The 22105-nt window shown below is 45.2% G+C and overlaps 1 protein-coding gene across 1 annotated transcript in view; it reads left to right on the forward strand.

Moving 5' to 3' along the window:
• The first annotated feature begins 2555 nt into the window (after positions 1 to 2555).
• LOC144696639 (protein mono-ADP-ribosyltransferase PARP12-like) overlaps positions 2556 to 22105 on the forward strand; it is an 83293-nt gene continuing 63743 nt past the window's right edge. Inside the window, exons 1-2 of the mRNA XM_078568180.1 lie at positions 2556 to 2985; positions 12225 to 12360. Of these exons, the coding sequence (XP_078424306.1) occupies positions 2651 to 2985; positions 12225 to 12360 (471 nt within the window). The 5' untranslated portion in view covers positions 2556 to 2650. The remainder of the gene's footprint in view (positions 2986 to 12224; positions 12361 to 22105) is intronic.

Consider the following 22105-nt stretch of genomic DNA (forward strand, 5'->3'; position numbering starts at 1 on the left):
TGAGTGTGTGTGTGGGGGGGATGAGTGTGTGTGTGGGGGGGATGACTGTTTGTGTGGGGGCGGGATGAATGTGTGTGTGGGGGGGATGAGTGTGTGTGTGGGGGGGATGAGTGTGTGTGTCGGGGGGATGAGTGTGTGTGTGGGGGGGATGAGTGTGTGTGTGGGGGGGATGAGTGTGTGTGTGGGGGGTGGATATGTGTGTGTGTGGGGGGGGATGTGTGTGTGTGTGGGGGGGATGTGTGTGTGTGTGGGGGGGGATGTGTGTAGGCGTTGGGGGAGAGGAGTTTGTGTGTGAAGGGGATGTGTGTGTGTGGGGGGGGGAATGTGTGGGGGTGGAGGTGTGTGTGTGGAAGGGGAGGAGGAAAGTGTGTGTGTGCGGGGGGAAGGGCGAAGTGTGCATGTGGGGGTGAAGAGTGTGATTGTGGTTATGAGGGGCGGAAGTGTGCACATGGGTATGAGGGGGATAGTGTGCGTGTAGGTATGAGGGGGAAAGTGTGCGTGTGGGTACGGGGGGAGGGGGACGTGTGCATGTGTGTACGAGGGGGAGGTGGAAGCATGCATCTGTGTAGGGGGGGAGAGTGTGTGTGCGTGTGGGGGGGCGATGTGTATGAATGTGGGGGGGTGGGGTGGAAGTGTGTATGTGGGGGGAGGGGGGGGAAGAGTGTGTGTGTCAGTCTACTCCCCTAACTAAGGAATCCCCTATGAGTACTGCCCTTCCACTCTCCTTCCTCCTCTCCTGTACAGCTGGGCTACCCATGGTGCCATGGGCTTGGCTCTTGCTGCACTCCTCCAAGGATCCACTGATATCCAGAATGGAAAACCGGTTAGCGAGCGGGACCTCTGGGGACTCCTGCACTACCTACCTGTTTCTCTTGACCTGCTTGGCGGTCACCCATCCCCTATCTGCCTGCTTGCCCCTAACTTGTGGTGTGACCACCTCTCTGAATATGATGAATGTTAAAATGTGAACTCCTCCTTCTGGAAGGTTTCCTGTTATTTCAGCTATTTTTTTTCTCTGTTATTTAAATGTATAATATTCCCAAAGCTCCTCAGCTGGGCCTGACATTCACAACACAGCAAAACACCATCCGAAGTTAGAAAGACAGAAAGAACTTGCATTTTGTCAGGTGGCTAAGACCCTTATCTATGTTTTTATATATAAATATACATATAATCCTGGCTAATCTATAAAATTACTTTTTTTAAACTGGACAAAGGCTTTAAACTGACTGAAGCCAAGACTGACTATGACTCACACCAAAGGAATTTCTGGCCTTCAGAACAGCTGCAACCTTGTTATATATAAAGAGGTGCTAACAGACCTAGATACCTCTGTTGAACTCATTAATGGTTGAAGCATTAACCATCTCAAGAATCCAGACCAGGATTATACAAATCCTTTGTCCAAACCAAGGTGGAGAAGCGGGGGGCATGTCACATAACACCTTCCCCAAGCTGCCAAAACTTGTAATATTGCTTTGTTGGAGCTGAAAAAAGGCAGACTGCCATTTTCCATTTAGCAGGCAGCAGCAGAAAAGGGACTCTAGCCAGGTTTTTGAATACCTGGCGCCCCATCTATACTGTTTCTTATTGGAACTTCTGAAATTCTGTACCAGCGCCTACAAGACTAAATCATCTATGTGCCTATCCCATTTTGGAAGTCATCTCTACTGGCAAAGTGGATAATCCAGCATCCATCTTCAGCTTGCTGACTCTGTGAAAGAATACACAATTGGACTTTGATTCTGGACTCTGGACTCACATGAAACAATAATTCTTATCTTCTCTTTGCCCTGTGCCTCTTTCTTTCCTTTATTCCGTTTCTATTTTATGAATGTGCTGGGGGGGGCTACATACCAACTCCCCCTCCCGTGTTTTGTGTGTGTGTAAAATAAATAACGCTTTTAGTTCACCCTTTCTCGAGTTTGCTGTGGGGGTATTAACAGAGAATTGGATCACACCAAAAGTGAGGGGTTGGGAAAATACGCCACCACGTATAAAGGGGGAATTCAAAAACACCTTTCTGTTTATGGTTGGGTGGTGAGAGGAGAAATCAGGGCTGTTTAAATTAAAGCCTCCTGTCCATAACAATTTATATAGTGTCTTTCTTGACCTCAGAACATCCCAAAGCAAACCTTACAGCCAATGAAGTACTTTTGGCTGTGTAGCCACTGTTGTAATATAGGAAATGCCACAGCCAATTTGCACACAACAAGGTTCCGCAAACATCAGTAATCTGTTTTAGTGATGTTGGTTGCGGAATAAATATTTGCCAGGAGGATTTGCCTGCTTTTTTTTTAAATTGTGTCGTTGGATCTTTTACGTGTTAGGTGCTTATTCTGGGATTTGTGCAGTAAATTTCTTCACCAGATTCTGCACAGACTCGCATGAAGAATGGTGTTTTATGATGCCCATGGCAACATGTCACAACAGGAGTCAATGATATGAAGGGAGGAAAGAAAATCATAACAAAATCAACCTTTATTTGTCCCGTGGTGATTGCAACACTGGTGCCACTCAGTTGGTTGTCGTCATGCTATGTTGTTCTGGAAAACACATAGCTAAAGTTTCAGTTTCATTTCCTAAATTCCCAGCTCGTACATTAAGAAAGATTTTGTTACAGTGAGCTGCCAGGAAGCTAGGGGAAGAAATGTCTCTGTCAAAGCTCCCTCAGAACATCATCAAGATTCTGTGTTCTAACAATGGATCATTGTATTATGAGGAGCTGCGCAGAAAAATCTCCGACAGCGATGCAGAGTCTGACATCAGTCTGACTACAGCTTTGAGAAACTGCAATCTTTTTACCATTGCCCAAGGAACAGGGAGAAAAATACCTGAATCTGACCTGACGTTGGACAGTCGAATCATTGCCACCACTGCCATCAGGGTCTGCAAAGACTACCCAAACAAGAAATGTCAGGATTGTGGCCAACTTCACCTGTGCAGATTTTTCATTTTTGGCAACTGCAAATACACTGAAGAGAGGTAATCAGGCTAGTATACTAAAAACAGAAAGGCACTGAAACAATGTGAGACACTGTTAAGAACTAAGATAATGGAAACCTAAAGTCAAAGGGGGCAGCATTTAAACAGCTCTTTATAGAAAATATCGGTCTGTAGACTTTGTCATTTTCTATTATCATGGTAAAAAATCTACTGTTTGTTCTAAACTTTTCATTTGTGTCTGAAGTGTAAATTACAGGGGAAATCTTACTCAGCTGCTGAAGCAAAAATGCACCCAGGAGAGCGCCGGCCACAGAAACGGGGTGTAGCTTTTCCAATATTTGCGAAAACCTTACGACCACTGGTAGTGCTGATGGTTTCTGTGCTGGGACATGGCAGTCGGTTAAGGAGGGAGGGGAAATATCTAGGGTATAGGGTTTCAACTCTGGCTGGAGGCACCAGTGCAGGTTTTTGCACATGCCATTCTGATCCATCAGATCCTTGAGTTGTCTATTTTATTATCCCCTGTACCACTCGGACTTACCCTCATTCGATTTAAAAGTTAATAGCAGGACTTTTCAGCAATGTAAATATTACCTCTAGTTACATATTGGTAAGTTATTGTATTACTGTTAGTTATGAGGGGAATCTGAATATTAACAATATTACTGTTTAAATTTGGTGCAATATCAGTTGCTCCCTGGGATTCCCTCCCCTTCCTTCACTTTTTGCCTGCTCACTTTCCTGGTTTTTGGGACTTCTTGCTGAACAAAACACATGACGTCAGTTATTACAATTGCATTTCCGTATCTTTGGTCATGTGTTTTGTTCAGCAGCTGTTGTGCAAGAAGTCCCAAAAACCAGGAAAGTGAGCAGGCAAAAAGGGAAGGAAGGGGAGGGTCTGAGGTTAGTCAGGTTGGGGGTAGTCAAAGAGGTTAGGGGTAGACAGAGAGTTGGGGGGCTGTCGTCGGAGGGTCAGGAATTGATAGTCAGGGGCCAGTAGTGTAGTTGTCAGGAGTTAGAACTGATTTTAATCTTTCTAACTTTTCCTGCGTAAGTAAATTTGAGCCATCCAAAGTCTCCAGCTTTAAATCAGAGTTTCAGAGGGTTCCAGACACAGGGGAATTGCCCATTGGAAGCCCAGACTTAGACCATAAGACATAGGGAGCAGAAATTAGGCCAATCGGCCCATCAAGTCTGCTCCGCCATTCAATCATGGCTGATAAGTTTCTCAACCCCATTCTCCCGCCTTCTCCCCGTAACCTTTGATCCCCTTACCAACCAAGAACCTATCTATCTCGGTCTTAAATACACTCAATGACCTGACCTCCACAGCCTTCTGTGGCAATGAATTCCATAGATTCACCACTCTCTGGCTAAAGATGTTTCTCCTCATCTCTGTTCTAAAAGGTCTTCCCTTTACTCTGAGGCTGTGCCCTCGGGTCCTAGTCTCTCCTACTAATGGAAACATCTTCCCCACGTCCACTCTATCCAGGCCTTTCAGTATTCTGTAAGTTTCAATCAGATCCCCCCTCATACTTCTAAACTCCATCGAGTATAGACCCATAGTCCTCAAACGTTCCTCATATGTTAAGCCTTTCATTCCTGGGATCGTTCTCGTGAACCTCCTCTGGACTCTCTCCAGGGCCAGAACATCCTTCCTGAGATATGGGGCCCAAAATTGCTCACAATATTCTAAATGTGGTCTGACCAGAGCCTTATAAAGCCTCAGCAGCACATCCCTGCTTTTATATTCTAGTCCTCTCGAAATAAATGCCAACATTGCATTTGCCTTCCTAACTACCGACTCAACCTGCAAGTTAACCTTAAGAGAATCCTGGACTAGGACTCCCAAGTCCCTTTGCACTCCAGATTTCTGAATTCTCTCCCCATTTAGAAAATAGTCTATGCCTCTATTCTTCCTACCAAAGTGCATGACCTCACACCTGCCCGCATTGTATTCTATCTGCCACTTCTTTGCCCATTCTCCTAACCTGTCCAAATCCTTCTGCAGCCTCCCCGCCTCCTCAATACTACCTGTCCTTCCACCTATCTTTGTATCATCTGCAAACTTAGCCAGGATGCCCTCAGTTCCTTCATCTAGATCATTAATGTATAAAGTGAAAAGTTGTGGTCCCAACACTGACCCCTGCGGAACTCCACTAGTCACCGGCCGCCATCCTGAGAAGGACCCCCTTATCCCCACTCTCTGCCTCCTGCCAGACAGCCAATCTTCTATCCATGCTAGTACCTTGCCTCAAACACCATGGGCTCTTATCTTACTGAGCAGCCTCCTGTGGGGCACCTTGTCAAAGGCCTTCTGGAAGTCCAAGTAGATAACATCTATTGGCTCTCCTTTGTCTAATCTACTCGTTACCTCCTCAAAGAATTCTAACAGATTTGTCAGGCATGACCTCCCCTTGATGAAACCATGCTGACTTTGCCCGATTTTACCATGCACTTCCAAGTATTCTGAAATCTCATCCTTAATAATGGACTCTAAAATCTTACCAACGACCGAGGTCAGGCTAATCGGCCTGTAATTTCCCGTCTTTTGCCTTACTCCCTTCTTAAACAGGGGGGGTTACATTAGCGATTTTCCAGTCCTCTGGGACCCTCCCTGACTCCAGTGATTCCTGAAAGATCACTACTAACGCCTCCACTATCTCTTCAGCTATCTCCTTCAGAACTCTGGGGTATAATTCATCTGGTCCAGGTGATTTATCCACCTTCAGACCTTTCAGTTTTCCTAGCACCTTCTCCTTGGTAATGGCCACCACACTCACCTCTGCCCCCCGACTCTCTTGAACTTTGGGGTTGTCACTCGTGTCTTCTACTGTGAAGACTGACGCAAAGTACCTATTCAGTTCCTCCGCCATTTCTTTGTTCCCCACCACTACTTCTCCAGCGTCATTTTCCAGCGGCCCAATGTCCACTTTTGCCTCTCTCTTACCCTTTATATATCTAAAAAAACTCTTGCAATCTTCTTCTATAATACTGGCTAGTTTACCCTCATATTTAATCTTCTCCCTCCTTATTTCTTTTCTAGTTGTCCTCTGTTGGTCTTTATAGGCTTCCTAATCCCCTGGTTTCCCAGGCTTCCCGGGCAAGTCCCATGTAGTTAGTCCATGGGAACTTCTGAGAGGTCCCTCAGTGCATCTTGGAAGATACCTCCAGGGTACGACCATCCAGAGATCAGAAGTTCTGGGCCTATATTTTTAAATTTAATTTGTATATTTTTGAGGCAGGCGCCTACCTCAAAACAGGAGCTGACCTGAAAGGGAAGCAAGAAAGGCAAACCTGGACGTGAAACTGAACTTCCCAGTCTCTAAAGAAATCAGGAAGAACCTGACATTGGGAAATTGAAACTAAAATTTGTTGAAAGATACAAAAGAACACACAGCAATCAAAGCTGACCAGCAGCAGTTGTTGAGTCCACTGATTCAGTACAAGCAGGTTGAAGAAGACAGTCCAGATCCAGAAGCTGAGAATAAGTTGCTGCAACTGTTTTTATTACTGGAAGACAACATTGGTGGGTCTACTCCTTCCAAACTGAGTTGAGCAGGTTCTGCAGGCATCTACCATTTATGCTGAAGACCATGCCTGTAAAACTTGTGCCCTCATCTCAATGAATTTCGGGCTTGGCACGATGCTGAACTCTTTTTCCGCCGCCTTCGTCTCCGAGCTCAGTTCTTTGGGCAGGAGTCCTCTCCCCGTTCAACGCATCCTTTCACCCGCCTCCAATATTCTCCCTCAACCTGGACCCCTCCCTCTGGATTCTTACCTTCTCTTGATCTTTTCATTGAGAACTGTTGGCGTGACATCAGTCGTCTCAATTTCTCTGCTCCTCTCACCCACTCTAACCTGTCTCTCTCTGAACTTGCTGCACTCCGTTCTCTCAGGTCCAACCCTAACATTGTCATCAAACCTGCTGACAAGGGTGGTGCTGTTATTGTCTGGCGCATTGACCTCTACCTCACAGAGGCTGAGCGTCAACTCACAGACACTTCCTCCAACCTACCCCTAGACCATGACCCCACCACTGAACATCAAGCCATTGTTTCCAGGACTGTCACTGACCTCATCTCCTCTGGAGATCTTCCTTCCACAGCTTCCAACCTCATTGTCTCCCAACCTCGGACGGCCCGCTTCTACCTCCTACCCAAAATCCACAAACAGGACTGTCCCGGCAGACCGATAGTGTCAGCCTGTTCCTGCCCCACGGAACTCATTACTTGCTATCTTGACTCCATTTTCTCTCCCCTTGTCCAGTCCCTTCCCACCTACATCCATGATTCCTCTGACACCCCTCATCAAATCAACAATTTTCAGTTCCCTGGCCCCATCCGCCTCCTCTTCACCATGGACGTCCAATCCCTCTACACCTCCATCCCCCACCAGGATGGTCTGAGGGCCCTTAGCTTCTTCCTCAAACAGAGGCCCGAACAATCCTCATGCACCACTACTCTCCATCTGGCTGAACTTGTTCTCTCAATGAACAATTTCTCCTTTAACTCCTCTCACTTCCTCCAAATAAAAGGTGTGGCTATGGGTACCCATGGGCCCCAGTTATGCCTGTCTCTTTATGGGGTATGTGGAACATTCCTTGTTCCAGTCCTACTCCAGCCCCCTCCCATAACTCTTTCTCCTGTACATTGATGATTGCTTCGGTGCTGCTTCATGCTCTCGTCTAGACCTGGAAAAATTTATTAATTTTGCTTCCAATTTCCACCCCTCCATCATTTTCACATGGTCCACCTCTGACACTTCCCTTCCCTTCCTTGACCTCTCTGTCTCAATTTCTGATAGACTGTCCATCAATATTCATTACAAGCCTACCGACTCCCACAGCTACCTCGACTACAGCTCCTCACACCCCGCTTCCTGTAAGGAGTCCATCCCATTCTCTCAGTTCCTTTGCCTCCGTTGCATCTGTTCTGATGATGATACTTTCAAAAACAGTTCCTCTGACATGTCTTCCTTCTTCCTTAACCGAGGTTTTCCACCCACGGTAGTTGACAGGGCCCTCAACCATGTCTGGCCCACCTCCCGCGCATCCGCCCTCACACCTTCCTCTCCCTCCCACTCCCAGAACCACGACAGGGTCCCCTTTGTCCTCACTTATCACCCCACCAGCCTTCGCATTCAAGGGATCATCCTCTGCAATTTCTGCCAACTCCAACATGATGCCACCACTAAACACATCTTCCCTTCACCCCCCTGGCGGCATTCTGCAGGGATCGTTCCCTCCGGGACACCCTGGTCCACTCCTCCATCACCCCCTACACCTCAACCTCCTCCCACGGCACCTTCCCATGCAACTGCAGAAGGTGCAACACCTGCCCCTTTACTTCCCCTCTCCTCACCGTCCAAGGGCCCAAACACTCCTTTCAAGTGAAGCAGCATTTCATTTGCATTTCCCTCAATTTAGTCTACTGCATTCGCTGCTTCCAATGCGGTCTCCTCTACATTGGAGAGACAAAATGCAGACTGGGTGACTGCTTTGCGGAACACCTTCGGTCTGTCCGCAAGCATGACCCAGACCTCCCTGTCGCTTGCCATTTCAACACTCCACCCTGCTCTCATGCCCACATGTCTGTCCTTGGCCTGCTGCAATGTTCCAGTGAAGCTCAACGCAAACTGGAGGAACAGCACCTCATCTTCCGACTAGGCACTTTACAGCCTTCTGGACTGAATATTGAGTTCAACAATTTTAGATCATGAACTCTCTCCTCCATCCCCACCCCCTTTCCGATCCCCCTTTTTTCCAATAATTCATATAGATTTTTCTTTTCCACCTATTTCCATTATTTTTAAATGTATTTCCATCCATTGTTTTATTTCTACCTTTTAGCCTATTTCGATCCCTTCCCCCCACCCCACCCCCACTAGGGCTATCTGTACCTTGCTCATCCTGCTTTCTACCCTTAATGTCACCTATTATCACATTCCTTAGATAATATCACCACCTTCAACACCTCTTTGTCCTTTTGTCTATGACATCTTTAGGCAATCTCCACCTATGACTGGCCCTCTATCCAGCTCTACCTGTCCCACCCTCCCTTAAACCAGCTTATATTTCACCTCTTTTCTATTTTTCCTTAGTTCTGTTGAAGAGTCATACGAACTCGAAACGTTAACTGTGCTCCTCTTCACAGATGCTGTCAGACCTGCTGAGTTTTTCCAGGTATTTTTATTTTTATTTTTGTTCTGTAAAACTTGTGTTGTTGTACACGCTGTTGATTGGGAATCAGATGAGCTCCAAGGAGAGGAGCTGAAATTCCTTATTTCCAGCATTTTCTGTTTTTATTTCAGATTTCCAATATCCACAGTATTTTGCTTTTAACACTAAATGCTATCTATCCTGAACCCTAACATCCAGAATTAACATGAGTTAAACATGAATTAACAGGCAAATTGTGGTTGATTATAAACTATAAATTGCACTGTAAATGGCAGATAAAACTAAGATAGATCTGTGAATTGGTTCAGCAATCCACTCAGTTTTATGTGATCAGAGTGAGTCACAAAGACCTTCAAACTCTGTCCTCCTCATAAATAAATACAGGAAGTGCTTAAAAGGATAAAAAATATTGATTCTAATTTATTAAAATTACATTTTAACTTTAAAAATTTTGTAAGTTTTGTTTTACAGTTCTGAAAGTTCTTGAAGTTTGAGATATATTTGTTTAGTCAGTCAGTTTATATATTTGGGGTTGTCTTAGCTCCACAAACTTGGAGATCAAAAAGGTGCAAAATATGTTTTTAAACTATGGTTTCTTCCAAGAGGAAGAACAAGCTTTCTTTATGTTAAGATTGAAGTGTACAAAACATACTAATGTCCTCAGTTGAACTTTGACTAATTTAGTACCAACATAATGCTGCCTGAGCCTTAAGCTAAACAAATGTATCTCAAACTTCAAGAACTTTCAGAACTGTAAAACAAAACTTACAAATTTTTAAAGTTAAAATATAATTTTAATAAATTAGAATCAATATTTTTTATCCTTTTAAGCACTTCCTGTATTTATTTATGAGGAGGACAGAGTTTGAAGGTCTTTGTGACTCACTCTGATCACAAAAAACTGAGTGGATTGCTGAGCCAATTCACAGATCTATCTTAGTTTTATCTGCCATTTACAGTGCAATTTATAGTTTATAATCAACCACAATTTGCCTGTTAATTCATGTTTAACTCATGTTAATTCTGGATGTTAGGGTTCAGGGTAGATAGCATTTAGTGTTAAAAGCAAAATACTGCGGGTATTGGAAATCTGAAATAAAAACAGAAAATGCTGGAAAAACTCCAGGTCTGGCAGCATCTGTGGAGAAAGAAACAGAGTTAACATTCTGAGTCTGTATCACTCTTCAGAGCTAAAGTGAAGTAGAAATGGGATGGATTGTATACTGTTTAAGAGGGGCTGGAGCAGGTGGAGCAAAATAGAAGGTCGGGGATAGGTGGGAGCTCAGGAGAGATTGACAAAGATGTCATGGACACAAAACAAAGGAGTGTTAATGGTAGTGTTAAAACTAAAGAAAGTAGTGATAGTGGCATGAAAGAAAAATAGCAGATTGTGCTAATAGCAGGACATGGGTCAGCGCTCTGTGAAAGCACAACATAGAAACAAGTGACAGAGGCCCTGTGTGGGGAGTGGTGGAGGTTAGGGAAAAGGGATTTAAAAAATGAATAAATAAATAAAAATAAATAAATGAAAAAAATTGATTAAACAAGGGGTAAAGGTGGAGGAGAGTTCATGGTCTGAAGTTGTTGAACTCAATGTTAAGTCCAGAAGGCTGTAAAGTTCCTAATCGGAAGATGAGGTGCTGTTCCTCCAGTTTGTGTTGGGCTTCACTAGAACACTGAACAGGCTAAGGATGGACATGTGGGCATGAGAGCAAGATGGTATGTTGAGATGGCAAGTGACAGGAAGGTCTGGGTTATGCCTGTGGACTGAGTGAAGTTGTTCCGCAAAGCGGTCATCCAATCTGAGTTTAGTCTCCCCATTGTAGAGGAGACTGCATTGGGAGCAGAGGATACAGTAGACTAAATTGGAGAAGGTGCAAGTGAAGTGCTGCTTCACCTGAAAGTTGTGTTTGGGCCCTTGGACGGTGAGGAAGGAGGAGGTAAAGGGGTAGGTGTTGCACCTTCTGCAAATGCATGGGAAGATGCTGTGAGAAGGGGATGAGGAGTTAGGGGTGATGGAGGAGTGGACCAGGGTTTCCCAGGGGGAATGGTCCCTATGGCATGCTGACAGGGGTGGAGGTGATGGTGGGAGATGTGTTTGGTAGTGGCATCATGCTGGAGTTGGCAGAAATAGAGGATGATGATCCTTTGAATTCGGAGGCTGTTGGGGTGAAAGGTGAGGACAAGGGAGCCCCTATCATCGTTCTGGGAGGAAGGAGAAGGGGTGAGGGCAGAGGTGCGGGAGATGGGTCAGACAAGATTGAGGGCCCTGTCAACCACAGTGGGAAGGAACCCTTGGTTAAGGAAAAAGGAAGACATGTCAGAAGTGCCGTTTTGGAAGGTGGCATCATCTGAACAGATGCAACAGAGGCGGAAGAACTGGGAGAATGGGTTAGAGTCCTTACAGGAAGCACATTGTGAGAAGCTGTAGTCGAGGTAGCTGTGGGAATTGGTGGGCTTGCAATGAATATTGGTTGACAGTCTATCACCATAAATGGAGACCAAGAGGTTAAAGAAGATAAGGGACGTGTCGGACCTTCATGAGGTAGATCCTTGGCTTCCAGCAGCCATGATTTAGTTCTGTCTGTTTTTGCTATTCTGAAATATTGGACTGTATTCTAACATGTCCCAGATAGTTGGCAGAACATGCTGAGCGAGAGTCCAGCAATAGGGACATAGAACCATAGAAAAGTTACAGCACAGAAGGAGGCCATTCAGCCCATCTTGTCCATGCCAACCAGAGGACATGGTAGGAGTCAGCAAGTATAAGGGAGCTATTTTTCTACTGCATCCAGCATCTTGCACAAATGGAATTGGTGATGTAACGAGGTGGAAATAGGCAGTCTTAGTGCGGATCAGTGATTGGAAACCATATTTTAGAATCTCCACCACAGCTCGGCACAACCATAAGAATAGTAAAAATATTGCATTGGGCCCACCAGAGATCTTTTATCTGGACCAAATGAGCACGCGGCAAATGCATACTCTAGAAGGATTCCCACCGGAAGGAAAGTCTAGGCATAGATCCTTGAAAAGGAAGTGACAAAAATGCATTGCAAGTTTTTTCCATGAAATAGTTGTGTTTTATTCCTTTCAGCAATACTTGCAAATATTCCCATGGTGTCCGTAATTTTCACAACTGGAAAATCATTAGCATTAATCAGCTCCAGGGACTGGACATGAATGAACTACGTTTCCTTTTGCTTCAGAATGACCCATCATTGCTGCCTGAGGTCTGTATTCTAAATTCTTTGCAACACTTCCTGTCCTTGATCAATGGAACAATGAATGTCATATTAAAATAAAACTCTGTATTTACTGTCAATGCTGACATGAAAATATTTTTAGATAATTAATTGGATGCAAATTTTGACTGTAAAATTTTGTTTAATTTCTTTGCATGCATTTGTGTATATCTGTGAGAGAGAAGGGTTTAGGGGGAGGAAGATATGAAAAAGTCAAATCAGATAATGGTTTCAGCTACATATAAGTAACCATTACAACCTTATGATTTACAGTTGTAAAATTTAAGAAAGACCACGAAATGAATCTTTGCTGAATTCTCCAGTTCCTGTTTCAGAACCGATCTGAGCACTGTTTATCACTCTCATCACTCAAATACGCACCTTTTCTAAAACCAGAGAGTGTTTTGTGTTCAAAGATTGTAGTCCTGTCTCAAGTGTCTGTCTTTGTTGAACTGATCTAAACTGGCATTTTACAGTGAGAGTGATGTCACAGGATTATGGCAAGCCAAATAGGACATGTAGTAATGTTGATTTCAAAAACCAAAAATCACCTTTTTCATAACAAACAAGATACAAACATCCTCTTTTTCCTAACAAACTAAAGACAAATTTGCATGCACAATGATGTATAACTATGAGTTGCCCAAGTTACCCACTATACACCCACTGTTCTCATGCATAAACAACTGTTTCTTCTTCTAGTCAGTCCCTGTACCTGCATTGCATACATAGTCTTTAAATTGTGTAACTCTCTTAATGGTACATGTGCGCGTTGTCATTGGCGGTTTGCCTGAGTGATGCTCCATGTCTGGAGAGTACCGTTCCCATGGCACTTGTTGCCACGGTAACTGTTGTTATTCCATTGCCGTTGTTGGGGAACCGTGGACCTCTGGGATTGACGGTAGCTCTGTACTCAGTACAGCTGGTGAGGTCCCTTCTCCCTGACCGGCCAACTGCAAAGAACAGTTTCATTAGTTGTGCGTATATGCCAGTGGTTGCGCTAGTATGTGTAGTCGCTCACTACCACTGCATACAATCGAGGTGACAACTTCTCTACACATGTCCCAAGTTTCCATGTGGGCTGACTCCTGTTGAGAGTGTTGTGGGTTTGCACTTGACTGGCTGTCCAGCGTTCAGCTCTGACAATAGTTTGGCAGTCTTGTCACAATGAGATTTGGCGTTCTGTCATTTCACCTTGATTTTTTCACTCATGCCTGTTAGTACTTCTGGCTTTAGCTGCTTTTTTGCTATTGGAAGAGTAATTTGTGTGGTGTCACATTACTGTTTGGATTGGACTACTTTCCATGCCTTCAATTGGTGTGTTTCTCCACTCGAAGATTGCCTGTATACAACTGGGCTAGATTTGCTTGATTTCTTGATGATTCTTTTACTGATTTTCACTGCCACCTCAGCCTTTCCATTCGACTGGGAATAGTGCAGAGATGATGGGTGGAATCGTCCCAGATTTGCACTAAGTGCAGTAGTGAGCAGGTAAAAAACGATGTTTTACCCACCGGCCGGAATGACTGGTTTCCATGTCGCATCGTCCTAAACTCCCACATTATTTATGCATTCCCAGGAAACACGCCGTTTCCTTGGTGGGCAGGCTGTCATTCGCCCGCCCACCATCACCTCACCACTTCATCATGCCAGGCGCCATATTTAAACTCCAGTTGTGTGCACACGTCTCAGCTCTTCCAGCCCATGACTGCTGCAGGGAAGATGCCCACGAAAGGCTAAAAGACTGCAGCCCCCAGGTTTAGCGATGCTTGACTGGAACGTCTTTTGGATGCTGTGGAATCCCGCCAGGATATCCTCTACTCCCACTCTAGCCATAGGATGGGCAGCGGCATGACCAACCAGGCTTGGGAGGCAGTCTGAGTGGTGGTCAGCGCCACACCCTTAAAAAGAGGACAGCAAGCCAGTACCGTAAGAGGATGAATGATCTCCTCTGTTCTGCCAGGGTAAGTCACTCTTCTCATCACTCTCAATTCTCACACTCACAAACCCAGCACACACCCACAGGGACCTCACTCACTGCCGGTTCAAGGGACATCACCATTCACTCTCTCACACTCACCATCATTGTCCTCATCCTATCCATGGGACCACTCACCACCCACACATGCCAGGCATCCTTATCATCTGGCCTGGCAGGTGTCCTGCTTACACTCCCTCCATCTGTATTCATGCAGGACAAGCTGGCACACAACAAGAAGGAGAGGTCGCAGACCGGTGATGGAATGCCTGAAATTCAGGCCCTCACGAGCTTTAAAAACAGAGCCATCCAGCTGGCCGGAGGTGATCTGGACTGGTCGTGCACTGACGGTGAGGTCGGCGCTGTTCTACCACGTGAGGGTCCAGCAGTGCAACATCCATCAGACAACCATGATGTGAGTGATGTGTCCTCTTTCACAGGCCACTACCATGCACTAATTATCTCTCCTTGCTTTCGCAGGCACATCTGGGAAACAGCTTATGGGGTCCATGACCCAGGGCCTCCAATCAAGCCCCGAGGAAACCTCTGAAGAGGAATCTGAAGGCACCCTCCTTGAAGTCCCATCACTCACACTCACCCAGACCCTCCACCAGTGCGGAGACACACACCTCAGTGGGACCTAGCTTTAGAATAGCCTCGGGATCACAATCTAGTGAGCACATCACACTGATCCACAGCAGGCAGCGGCAGATACTTGCCTAGTGTCCGGCATTCAGAGGACTGCCGGAGGCCAAAGATTTGCTGAGTCTGAGTCAGATGAGGAGCCTCTGGACTCGGCCACACCTTAGTTGCTGGAGCTGCAAAGGCAAGCTCGGGAACAACAGGAAGGGATGTCCGCTGCACTCCTCAGATTACAAGGCACGATGGAGGAGTCCGTCAGCCTTCACTTTGAGGTGGTAGTGCCAGCATGCCAATACACCGAGGTCAATACTGGCAGGATGGCGGCCGCCATGGAGACTTTGGTCCAGGACGTCGCTCCGGCATTGCTGCACTGGCTGAACTCCATGGCTGATGCCATAGTTGGCCTCCAACTGTGTATATGCCAGAGGGGTGCCAGGCAACTTGATCTCACTCCAGCTACCCCTTCTCCTCGAGGAGTCAGCCTGAGGCCCTTGGGCACCCATAGGGAGGAGGATCAGCAGATGCACACCCCAGGGCCATCCATCCAGGTGACTCCAGGAGTCTCCGGCCCATCCAAATGCCCTCTTCCTGTGACCTCAGCAGCTCCAGCTTCACAGGCCGAGGAGGGGGCCACTGCCACACCCAGAAAGCAGGCCGGGGCCCTCCAAGTGTCTCAATCCAGGGCCTCTTCCCTGTGCTCTGTGCAGCCTTCAGACCAAAGTGATGGTCCGAGCTCTCACTCCCTGGAAACATTACTGATGCCTACACCTCAATGATGCTTGTCATTGCTGCCAGAATGTAGTGGCAGGCACCACCGAGTTCTGTCATTCTCTCTTTGTGCTCTCAGCACCTTTAAGGTGGGGCTGGCCCTCATCTCTTCAGCATCTCTGACAGTGATATTGTGCTCCTGAAGGGCTCAGGTGCTGAAGGCGGACAAAGGAGCAGATGCTTCTAAAGTTTTCTGGCTGCGTCTCCATGATATGACCCTGATCACAGAGCACATGTGAGCTGCCCTCGGACAGACAGGAGTCAGACATTCTCAGAGGCTATATGAAGATCTATGGAGTGTCCTCACTGCATGTCATCATCGCCCTCCTGCAATCGAGCGATTGTTAGGGCCTCTATTGCATCTCCATGATGAGAGCATTCTCACAAGAGGGTATTCGCGCTGCCATAAGCCAGACTGGAGTTAAATGTTCATAGATGCAAAGTGAGGATCTATGGGGTCACCTCATTGCATGTTGTCATCATTCTCCACAAATCTAACAGCTACAAGGGCCTCTCGGGTGCGCCTGCCTTGTCTAGTCAGTGCGAGGGCCTCATCCCTGTCATTATCGCCTCCGAGGACCTCCTCGCACTCATCCCCATCGGCGTCCTCCTCATCAGAGGAGACCTCTAGCTCCTCCATCTCCTTCTCAGCCAACTCGTCGCCCCCGTTGCAGTGCTAGGTTGTAAAGGGTGCAGCAGATGATGATGGTGCGTGACACAATGAGGCTCCCAATGTCCGATGGTAGAAAACACGGCCAGCCATTGCCGGGCTGAGTGGGCGATCGTGAATTGGTTTCACGCCATCCTGAAACCGATCGCACCATATTGTCTGCTCACACCACCAAACACACCCAACGCCAGTGGGCATGGAAAACCCTGGCCAATGTATAGTGTTGAATTTCCCAATCCTTTGTGAAGCGGCTTAACTCTTCACTCGTGAACACTGGGCCATTGCCACTCATCACAATGTCTGGAATGTCGTACCAACTGAGATGTGCTTTCAGGCATTCCATTATTTCTCCTGTCATCTTTGAAGTCATCTGGTCTGACTCCCAGTAGTCAGGGTATTAGTATACCATGATAAGATAATCAGTTCCTGCTAGAGTGAAGAAGTCTACTCCCAGCTTCATCCACGGTCTGTCTGGGATGTTATGTATCATCATCAGTGGTTTTCTAGCTTGCTTAGCTTGGTACTCATTACAAGCACCGTATTGGCTGACGTGGTCTTTAAGTTAATTGCTCATGTTTGGCCAGTAGAGCACTCCTCTTGCCTTTCTCAGACTTGATTCAATTTCTTGATGGCTTGCGTGGATGTGCTTCAGTATCTCCCCTCTCATCTCCTTAGGGATGATTACTCTATTTCCTTTGTACATGGTGCCATCTTGGGCTGTCAATTCATCTTGGTATGCCCAATATGCTCTTGTGACCACAGGTGTGCCCTTGATGCTCTCGGGCCATGCTTTTATCACTACTTCTTGTAGCGCTGGGAGAGTTGCATCTTGTTGGGTAGTTCACCTGATTTGAGCAAGGTGTTCATCTGCCAGATTCAATGTCTCTGTTGGGCTGATGATTTCCAGATCATGTTGAGCTGCTGCTTCACTTTGAATCTAGAAGATTTCACATTCTGCTTCAGCGTCCTCAACTTTCTTCATGGGGAGTGCTGCTTTCAATAGCTTGTCAGTGATGTACATCTGTTTCCCTTGCTTGTATGTCACATCCAAATGATATCTCTGTAAACAAAGTAACATTCTTTGCAAACACTTTGGAGCAGATAATAGCAGTTTGAAAAAAAATGGTTTGAAGTGACTTGTGGTCGGACTCCACTGTCACTTTGTCTCCCCCAAGCAGGTATTGATGAAAATGCTCACAAACAAAAACAATAGCCAGGCACTGTTTCTCGATCTGAGCATGGCATCATTCCATTTATGTTAGTGCCATGGATGCAAATGTGGCTATTTATCCTTGCTGCATTCAGGTTACTCAGAGACGTGTCTTGCTGGCATCACACTGCAAGGTGACTTCATCATTGACATCATAGTACTTCAGCACTGGTGTTGCCGTCACTGGTGAATGCTGCTTTTTGTTTTGTGCCCCAATACCACTGCACCTCTTTGGTAGTGAGCCTGCACAATGGCTCACACTCCGGCGACAAACTGGGCAAAGATTTTGCTAAATAGTTCACGAATCCAACAAATTGTTCCACTGCTTTCACACTTGTTAGTTGCTGTATTGCTGCTACAGCTCTCACCTTGTCAGGACCCAGGTGAAGACCTTTTGCTGCCAGTACATGATCAATGTACTTGACTTTGGGCATCTTCAGTTGCAATTTTTTCTTGTTCAGCTTTAGGTTCATCTGGTGAGCTCTCTCTAGAAGTCGTATTAAATCCTGATCATGGTCAGCTATGGCTTCTTCCATTGTGTCTCCACATCCATAGACTAGCAAATCATCCACTATGGATTTCACTCTGGGAAGATCACTGATTATCTCAAGCTGTCAGCGTTGATACTCTTCTGGAGCAGTGGAAATGCCAAACGTATGCGCAATCATATGTATCTCCTGAACAGAGTTCAGAATGTAGTTAGAAAGCTGCTCCTGTCATCCAGCTTCACTTACTGGTAACATCCTTCACATTTAGGGTAGTAAAGATCTTTGCCTTGGCAAGTTGTGGTAAAATTCTTTCAATGGTTGGCATGGGCTAGTGAGATCTCTTCAACACTTTATTTAGATCCTTTATGTCTAAGCATACTCTCAGCTTTCCAGGGTGTTTCACTGCTACCATGCTGCTACTCCAGTCTGTAGGAGTTGTCACTTTCTTGGTGACTCCCTTCTTTTCCAGTTCTTCTATCTTGTCTTTTAGGCTGGGCTTAAGATCAGCTGGAACTCTTCTTAGCAGATGCTCAATTGGTCCTACACTCTCCTTCATTTCAAGGTGATATTCTCCATGTAGACATCCCAACCCTGCAAACACATTGTTGTACTTCTCTAGGATCTGTTCGACAGTCAATGCTTTTACATGCTGTGACATGTTGTAAATCTCTGGCACGTTCAGGATTACCAGTCCAAGCTTTAGACTTGCTCCAGCTGAGATGAGTGGCTGTTGCATGCCATCTATGATCTGGAACTCCAGATCTTCATTCCTGCCTTTGCATTGGGCTCTCAGCATAATTTGTCCTCTCAGTATGAGTATTGTGCCATCATAAAATCTCAACTTTACTTTTGAGGGCTTCATTTTCAGATCGCCATGTTGAGCCACTTCGCACAGGTCTGTGAAGGTCATGATGTTGTATGATGCACCAGTGTCTATCTGGCACTTCTCGTTCACTTGATGCTCTCCTTCTTGGGTCATCATTGTAACAGTCACAAACCATTTATCACCTATAGACTTGACAGAACCAACATGTTCTATTATGTATAGTGCTTCATCAGGCTGTTCTGCTGATATTTGCCAGTGGCCACCTGCATAGGTTTGTTTTGCTTCTTTCCAGCCAAACACTTGTTTGCGAAATGATTCAGCTTATTACAGTTAAAACAGTACTTTCCTCACGCTGGGCAATCCTTCTTTTCCTTTGTATGATGTCACCTGCAGTATTTGCATCCTGCCCTTTGTCCATGATTGTTCTGCTCTTTTTGGCCAGGAATGTCTCTCAGCATAATGTATCTCCTGGTCTGTTCTGCCATATGTGTGCTCTAGCTGATGTTTTACAGCTTCCACATTTCTACATACGTTTATTGCTTTCTTAAGTGTAAGTTTCTCCTCTTGCAGTAGATCTGCTCTCACTAAGGGGTCTTGTATGCCTAAGACTAGTGATCTTTAATCAGATCCTCTTTTAGCTGTCCAAATTCACATGAGTCTGCAAGCTGTGTTAACACATACTGATCTATTTGTTCATTTTCATCTTGAACTCCAGCGTTGAATACATAGCGTTCATAAGCGTCATTTGCTCAGGGTTCAAAATGTGTGTTCAAGGCTTTCAAAATCTCTGATGTCTGTTTTCTTTGTTTGTCAGTTAGATACAATTTTCAGCAGTCCCTCCCCAGCAGTGTTAGAAGTGTAGCTACTATTATTGGCTCTGGCTTGTTAATTAAATCTCAGTTTTGCCACTGCAAGTGGAAGAACTGCCAGTTCTATCACCTATCACCTTTCATTTCTACAGGAGCTGGGAGGGGAAAGTTTACTGCCATGTTCACTCACCCAGTATTTTCGTTGCAGCCTTTGGTTTGAGTTTGCTTTCCCTTGTCTTTTCTTCAGCAGCTTTCAGCAGATTTGAACATTTCTGCGTGCCTTTCTGAGCTGTGGCTTCTCTGCAGAATTTCCAGCATTTCAAAACTATCTTAAATCCCAGTCCTGATTGCCATGTTTCATGTTGCAGTGCTTTCTCAGTGTCTGTCTTTATTGAACTGATCTAAAATGGCATCCTATCGAGAGAGTGCCTCATGGCAGAGGTCACAAGACTACAGCAAGCCAGAAGAGCATGCAGTAATGTTCCATTTCAAAACCCAAACAGAGAGCAGAATAGTCATGAGACTCAGGATCAAACATAATTTGAGTTCTAAGAAGCCATTCCACAGCCAGCATGGAGCCTCACTAGAAGGGAATGTAGGTCAGAAATAGAACTGTAACATTAAAACCCATTTTCCACTGGCAATGGAGCCATGTTAGAGATAAGCATAGGAGAGAGATAGAGCTGTAAAACTATAGCACTAATCCTGCACCGTTGCCAAAAGTCATGAAATTCCTGCTTTTATTTTTTTATTTTGCTACTGATGAAAATGCAATTTGCAAGATCAAAGTTATACAGTTATAACTGCATCTGAACCACATGTCCACCTAGTGAGGATCTGAGACAGCAGGGAAAGAATAAAGAAAGAATAAAGAAATTAACCATCAGAACTTGTATTGTTTCATCCCATATCTCATACCTATTTTGTCCCTAGTTATTCTAACTTCCTCGGAAGTCTATTCGTTAAACAGGTATTAATCCTTCTCCAATTCCTATTTACTGCTTTCATATTAAGAAATGATCCAGTTCCCAACCCTGAACCAGGGCCCATTGCATGAGGTGGCAGCCATTTAAATATATCAGTGATTTTAAACCTAAAATTGGAATATGCCACTTATTCCTATCTGGTGGTTCAATGAATTAACCCTGTGAGTAACTGAATAATATTGATCTGAGAGGTCTCCAGTCCAATGCTGAACATTACTGTAGTAATTATAATTCTGATAAACGTAGGACTGCAGCTTTAAGAATAATCCTGTTGTAAGATCACATGATCTCTGTAAACCAATCAGTTAGCAGCATGGGGAACCTCAAGGGAAGAGTTATTCTTTAGTTTTAGAGTTAGGTGCACACATGTAGCTGTTGTTGCTGTCTTGTAAATAAAGTTCAACGTTTCCACCAAGAAAAGTTGCCTGGAAAATCAACTCTATAACAAACTGGCAACAAGGACAAATCAGATCTGGTACTGTCCCTCACCCAGTGATTGTGAGTATCTAAGTTCATTAAAAAGAAAGAAGATATACTTATCTGAGATGCCATTGTTTGGCAGAATTAACCCCTTTGAATCAGCCACAGACAACTGGTCTCAATATATAGAACGTCTTGCATTCTACTTTCAAGCCAACAAAATCACGGGAGGAGGAAAAGAGGAGAGTGATTATTTTGTGTATTTGTGGGAGGAAGACCTACAGTTTAATTCAAAGCTTCACGGCCCCCAGTGCCCCAGATTCGAAGACCTTCAGTGAATTAGTAGACCTTGTTAAAGGACATTTTCAACCCAAGCCCTCAGTTACAATGCAGAGGTTCAGGTTCAATTCATGGAATAGAGCCCCGGGGAAGACCATTGAGACCTACGTGGTGAAATCAAAACAATTAATGGAATATTGTGATTTTGGTGAAACCCTGAATGACAGGCTCAGAGATTGTTTGGTCTGTGGCGTGCAAGAAGATGCTATTTAGCGAAGATTGCTGGCTGAAGCAGATCTTGATTTTAAGAAAGTGTTAGAAATAGCGCTTGTGATGGAAAGCGCTGTAAGGGGTTCACAAGCGATTCAAAGTGCGCAAACTGGCGCCATTTTCCTAGTTGGGCAGGAGCAATCAGCCGAAAGTGGCACGAAAAGTGGGGACTCCGCCGCGAAGTGGAAACAGCTCCGCTGGCTGAAAATTTAGAAGAAACAGATTAGCAGCAAATTCGAAAACTAATTTTTATCAACATGGAAACATTCATACTCCGAATGATTGGCAATTTAAAAAGCTGGAGTGTTACTTTTGTAGTAACAAAGAGGACACATATTGAAACATTGCGAAGGAAGATTAAAACAGGCTTCCATGCAACAAACGAAA

The sequence above is a fragment of the Cetorhinus maximus genome, chromosome 22, assembly GCF_964194155.1.
Source record: "Cetorhinus maximus chromosome 22, sCetMax3.hap1.1, whole genome shotgun sequence".
Taxonomy (NCBI): Eukaryota; Metazoa; Chordata; class Chondrichthyes; order Lamniformes; family Cetorhinidae; genus Cetorhinus; species Cetorhinus maximus.